This window comes from Poecilia formosa, unplaced genomic scaffold (assembly GCF_000485575.1).
Source record: "Poecilia formosa unplaced genomic scaffold, Poecilia_formosa-5.1.2 Scaffold138, whole genome shotgun sequence".
Classification (NCBI taxonomy): Eukaryota; Metazoa; Chordata; class Actinopteri; order Cyprinodontiformes; family Poeciliidae; genus Poecilia; species Poecilia formosa.
The window spans coordinates 244,866-251,613 of NW_006800077.1; the positions used below are offsets into that span (position 1 = coordinate 244,866).

At 39.3% G+C, this 6,748-nt stretch overlaps 1 protein-coding gene across 5 annotated transcripts in view; it reads left to right on the forward strand.

Annotated features, from left to right (window-relative positions):
• LOC103145209 (unconventional myosin-Ic) overlaps positions 1-6,748 on the forward strand; it is a 57,419-nt gene that overhangs the window by 30,818 nt on the left and 19,853 nt on the right. For all 5 annotated transcript variants that reach the window (XM_007562554.2, XM_007562557.2, XM_007562559.2 and 2 more), the window contains exons 2-3: positions 4,234-4,389; positions 5,262-5,377. In XM_007562554.2, the coding sequence (XP_007562616.1) occupies positions 4,234-4,389; positions 5,262-5,377 (272 nt within the window). The remainder of the gene's footprint in view (positions 1-4,233; positions 4,390-5,261; positions 5,378-6,748) is intronic.

Sequence of the window (6,748 nt, forward strand, 5' to 3'; positions counted from 1 at the left end):
GATATTTCAATCTGAACTAGGGATGCAATTAATAATTATTTTAGTTGATTGATTTATTGATTATTTTATTAATTGCCACGTTCCGCATTTTTCATTTAAGCCTTTTTTTAATACAATGTTAGAAATGCATTAAAAGACACAATATAATTCCTTTTTCATAAGAAGAATAAGAAAATAAAAATTTTATAACCTTTTGGGTACATAGCATGTTTTCTTTTTAACTTAAATGCAAAATGTATATATTTTTGCACAGTTTTGGCTCAATTACTGCTCTGCTTTTTTCCTGTATACTCCAGTTAATAATTAGCGATTACTAAATCGGCTGACAATGAATCTGATTAGTCATTTCAGCCCTGGTCTGAGCGATGGTGATTTTAGCGATCGGTCATCTCAGAAGCGTGGGAGCTTCTCAGCTCTCCTCCCTCCATCCTGGCTCTGAGCGGCTCTGTTTGCTGAACAGGATTTGGAAAACATGACGACTAGTGGCAGCCGGGCAGGCACGTACGCCTTGAGTTCCTGAAAGCGGGCGGAGATCCGCGGTACCCTCAGGAAAGCCAAACGGTGAAAGAAGAATTGGGAAACGGTGAAGTAATGGAGCGCGACACAGAGGAGGATGTGTTAAAGAAGAAGAAATGTGCTGAACACTCTAATTAGGCTGTCTCTCCATAAAATATGCAAAGTCATGTAAATTTTCTTCCATTTTACAGTAAAATCTGCTTGGTTCTTTATTCACATTTGGGCTGAACCTGCTGCTACTTTAGTCTTTCCCAGGAACAAACCCTCTGGGGAGGAAGCCGCGTTTCCAGCTGCAGCAACGCCTTTGAATTCAAAGATCTGAACTGGTAAAATACCTAAACATAGAAGCTCCGTTCCTTTACTGGGAGGTGAGAGGAGCAAATAAAATGAAGTCAAAGCGGTGACAGATTACCAGGATGTTAAAACACTCGGCTGTAGCAACACACACTCGCTCACAGCTGCTGTTTTCTGTGTGAAACAATAGGTCACCAGAGCTCATGTTGTCCAAACAGAGCCGAGTGGTGGGAGACACACGGCTGTGTGGGATAAAGTTACATATCAACACACAATTATGATCCCCAGAGGTGTTCTCCCAACTCCTTACACTCCTGATTCATTGCGTTACTTTGTTTTTACATGTAGCACTGATAACATGGGTGTTAAGAAAGCAAAGGATCATTTATACGTTATGGAAATAAATCATTCAGGCAGGATTTGAACTAGACGTGTTTAATCAGAAAATGTCTTGAGAGGATGAGTTATATCAAGTGTTTGTTTCTAAAAGCTTAAAATGAGAGCGAATCCGCTGTATATCCCCGCTGTACGAGGATGTTTCGCACCAAAAGACAAAATGAGAGACATAAATACCAAAACCCAGATTTGCTATGACCTGATGCTAACAGAGACGATCTGAAATAAACCAAACTTCATCTTTAGATTTGATTCCATGCTCAGGAAATGAATAATTGTTCAATAAGCAATCCAAATCCTTCCTGCTAAAACCAGATTCAGTTCATCATAAAAGCCAATTGGTGAAATGTTATTTAGATAAAGAAGCCAAATTGTATGAATTTAGCCTCATCTTTGCAAATATCTGCCTATCAAGCTGTTTAGTTGAGTTTTAATATCTTCTTTTGTCTAAATTAGTGTTGGAAGGTTGACAAGAGAACTTTATTCTTCGTAGGGAAGTCTAAAGGAATAAGTTTTTTATTTTATAATATATTTCATATATACTGGTGTTGAAACTGTAATTGATGGTTTGGGTATCTGATATCATTTTGATCCAAAAAAAAGTTGGATGTGAAATGATCAAAAAGTGAAACGAGCAGCTCTGGCTGATGTCTGTCTCTTATTTTAGCATCCTGAATTATCTGATCCTTTTTACATCTTTTAAACTTCCTCTTTTTTTTTATTTTTGAACCTCTTACCGGTACTGAAAATGGCTGGGGATTGAATCAGAAGGTTTTACCCTGAATTTGTGTCGTTTTTAAGACCTTTTGTCTACTGTACAGCTTTGATTTCAGCCTGAAAGAGACAACAGTGAATGAGCATCAGGAGAGAGAGACTCCAGCAGCCTCCTTCCTTCCCTCCCAGCCGAGCCACTCGCCTCTTTGAGAGGCTGTAAAGTTAAATTACAGGCTGGTTCAGTTAATTAAAGAGCACAAATGGAGCAGGCAGTGTTAGCTAATGTTATTAGGCTCAGGAAGCTGCTGTTTGTGTCAGGTTTGTTGTCCTGATGCCGGACGATGCGTTCAGGGACATGGACCAACTCAGGCTGGGGAAGACCAACCGAACACTTGGGCTGAGATCAAATGTAGTTCTGCATATTTGGGTGAAACTTGAATAAGATGCTCTGTGTGTGTGTGTGTGTGTGTGTGTGTGTGTGTGTGTGTGTGTGTGTGTGTGTGTGTGTGTGTGTGGAGATTTTAATGGGCCTCAAGATGGCTGCAGTGAGGAGTTTCTAGGAGGGTTAAAGCAGTGATGGAGCTGGACTGGAGTCCCAACCCAGCATCCGTCAGACTCACCTTCCCTTTTCTCGCTCTCCTGTTTTTCCCTCTGCTCTAATTAATACGTTCTGTCCTCCCTCAAGCCTTCTCATCTCTTTCTCAATCCAAGTCTGCGCTGTAGCCTCCTGAGGGAGACGTCTTCTGCACTGCCTAACACAACAACAACACCTGCTGTGCTACTGTGTGTCCTGTCCTCAGCCTGGCTCCTTCCTCCTCCAACTTATTTCAGTTTGCACTTTGCACTGCTGACTGCATCTCAACAATGGATGTCGGTAACTTGGCCAGTCTTATGCGGAAAACTCAAGCCACTATTTTAGAAAACGGCTTCCTGGGCAAACGCCTCGATGAGCTGAGACATGTGAGTGCTGCGCTTTGACTTTGCACTTCTGATGCTAAATTTGTCTGGTGATACTTTTTTAAACAAGTGAAACCGGGGTGGGTCTTTTTTTTTTTTTGCACTTGGCTTGGGGCGACAACACTTCTGGCGCCACATCTGGGCTCGGCTCGATCTCGCTTTTTTAGAAGTGAGAAGTTCACTTACAAGCCTTTCACCAACAAAAACAGAGTGTTTGTTTCATTCACATCCACACAGTTGTAGTTTGCCAACTGTGGCGTTTATGCATTTGGTGTAGATTTGTTGTTATGGTTGGAATATTGAACGAGGCAATATCTCTACCTCTTTAGTAGAGATGCACTGATAAAAGATTGGTGGCTTCAACATTTTGTACCTTTGCATTTTTGGTTTTGCTTCTTCCCAGCACAAACGCTGGCATTTTTCTGCTCACTTTTAAAGTTTTAAACGTGCTGCTGTGAAATATATCTCACCTCTACCTGTCCGTACCACTCAGACTCTAGTATCATTTAGATATGTCTGATAGTAATTTAAATCCTGATTTTGTGTTTTACTTACTTTTGTTGCTGTTTTACCATTGTGGATGTAACTGTGAAGCACTTTGACCGTCTGATGCGGGGTTTTTAAATGCACTAAATAATTAAATTTGACATTAGCTTCTCGATATGCTGCATTCAGTGCCTGGATTTTTTGTTTCTGTGTTTCCGTCACATATCGGGTCAGTTCAGGTCAAAGTGATTCTATCCTTCTCACAATCTGATTTAATTTTTTTTTTTTCAGTGCGTCTATTTTTTACTACAATTACTCCATGACTGTTCAGCTTTATGAGTACAGCAATAATTAATATGTGTTTCACTATGAATAACAAGGGTCAAAGCTTCTAGGTTTTGTTTTTATAATTATGTAGATGTTACTAAGTAAGGCTTATAATTTCCTACATCTTTGAATCAAACCTAGGTGTGTTTTTTTTTTTGTTTGTTTTACATGAAGAGATTGAGTCGTTAAGCATTGCTTTATCTGAGAATGAACAGCTGCTGTGAATTTTTTAGCACACTATAATTTAGCTTAAAATCTTTAAGTTGTGTTCCTTACGAACAATAAATGATGCAGTTTTACTGAACCTGACATGACCGACTGTAGAACTACTTCCATCTGCTGCTGTCCTGGTCCTACAGTCGACTTTTTCTTCTTCTGCTGGTTGACTTTCAGTCAGGCCTTCTTATTTGCTCATTACCGTCACAAAAACTCTTGGAAATCGAAGACTCTAATTTATCTCCGTTGGTTTTTGTGTTGCACATTGAAGAATAACGCTTGTTGTATTATTTTTTTAAGTTACACTAACAAACTCTCTTGTTGCAGGTGGTGGCGAGTGACGGGGTCCGGGCTATGATGGAGTCGGCCCTGACAGCCAGAGACCGGGTGGGAGTGCAGGATTTCGTCCTGCTGGAGAACTTCACCAGCGAGGCGGCCTTCATAGAGAACCTGCGGAAACGCTTCAAGGAGAACCTGATCTATGTGAGTCAATGACGAGGGCTAGCGGCACACATTAGGCAAAACTTTCCTGATTTTTATGGGATTATTTAAGTTTAGTGCCATGTTTTCTCTAATGAGACACATATTTTTTTTTTCTTTTCCTGGAGGTGGAATGAGCCTTCGCAGGGATACTGAGACAACACGATTATTTTTCAACGTTTCTCGTGAAGCAGCTTTCTGTTAGCGTCACAATTTTCAGATGAAAAAAGACTAAAAAAAAGAAAAAAAAAAGACTAAACTCTCACTGTGAAAGTGAGAGTTAGTTTTAAAGTAAAAAATGTCATATTTGAGTTGTATTGTGAAAGTCGGTCTACATCATTTCGTTGTACAACAGAACCATCCACCAGTTCTTAAGCTGCTTTGGGACATTTAAATGAATCTGAAATTCAAAAATATTTGGTTTTAATTGTAAATTGTAAATTTAATTGTAAGATATAATTAAATTATAAATTAATTGTAAATTATAAAAAGTTTTCTATGTCTCTGTATTGAAAAAAATTTTTTTAAAGCAATTTAAGATTTCTGAAACTTATTAGAATCTTGAAAACATTATTGTAATGAATCATTTATTTTTGTGGCTCGGGCGTTTGGACCTCTTGAGATTAAATTTTATAATTTAAACCCTTGTCAAATGTGTTTAAGCCCTTTTATTTAATTAAAAAAAAAAGAGGGATTCTGAGTTTTCTTAATTTTGTTAAAATTCAATACAGTTTACAGTCTTTCTTGAGCTAAATTAATTTCTAGAGCCATAATTTACACATGTAAGAAATTTGCCGACAATTTTCAAACATGTTCTTCTTATAAAACCGTTTTTATTTTATTGCAATGTGACCGCTTCGTTCTCTTTTCCTCAGACTTACATCGGTTCTGTGCTGGTGTCGGTGAACCCGTATAAAGACCTGGAGATCTACACCAAGAACCACATGGAGCGATACCGCGGCGTCAACTTCTACGAGGTTTCTCCACACATGTAAGTGCACGGATCTCTCCGTACGCAGCCATCGCTCCGTTAAAGGACAAATCGTCTCATAAGGCTGAAACGACTGATCGAGATTAAATCGATTATTGATAATTGATTTAGTAATTCAGTAATCATTAACTGGAGCATACAGACTCAAAAAAGGCCATTTGCCGAAAGAACAACGTACTAAAGCATTAATTAAGTCACAACTAAACAAAAATATATTTAAGATAAATCCATATTTGTCTGTGAATATATTCTACTCTTCACCTGCTTCAAATTCTGTAAATGGAAAATCTGTAAATCACATTTTAATGTCCAGTTATTTATCAATTATTTCAAAATAATACTCAGTATATCAGCCCTGCACTTTATTAATGTTTTCACATGTTAATGATTTATTTTCTTATTTGAAAAGGGAATTTGTATCTTTTCATCTATTTCTAACGTTTGAAAAAGGCTTAAGTGAAAAATCTGCAGAATGTGGGAATCTTTTTTTATCTAATTAGTTGTCAGAATAACTGATTATTAAAAGAAAATAACCTGCAGCAAAGAGCAGTCAGCAGGTTCCTCAGGATGTGAAGGAGGCTTACAGTGAGATAATAAGTCGAGACAAATGACATAACTGCTAAATACTTATCTGAGTGGTAAAATGAAACAAAATATTTGCTTTGTCCGCTTTTCTCAGCTACGTCATCTTCACAAGTCTGAGTGTCCTCTTCTCTATTCATCATGGCTGCGGCCACAGCGTTTGAAACGCAGGAGGGGTCAGGGAATTCCCTTTAAATCCTTCCAAAACAATCCAGCACATTATAAAGAGTCAAGAGCAGCTGCACTGGAACATTTCACAAGCCTGTGCTTTCACGTTGTCTGCGCTCGAGCGTGTGGCTAAATGTTTTCTCTCCCTCTGTGTGGAAAGAGAGATGTGCTTCAGTGAAGAGGAGAGGTTAGAAGGGTGGAGGATGGGGGGGAGCTGGAAAGAAAAGTGAGCAAGTGTTGGTACCAGGCGAGAGGTTTCCTCCCTGCAGAGGGAATTCCTCTGACCCCAACTTGACCCCCGCTCAGACTCCGGTGTCAAACACGAACGGCACCGAGCGCGAGTGCAGCAACGTTCAAGCGGCTGCTTTTTATCTTTCACCGATTAGTCCGCTGTCAGAAATGTGTCAAAACATGCTGAAATAACAGCACCAGGAAGATGCCGACCCGGAGCTGATGAGCGATGGTGTAGCTGGAACAAGCTGGGTTTCACTCGGGTCTTTATGATTCATGCTTATACTCCGACTGTGACGGGCTAGCATATGACACTAGGGCTGAAACGATTCCTCGAATGATTCGAGTACCTCGATTACTAAAATTCCTCGAGGAAAATTTACCTGCCTC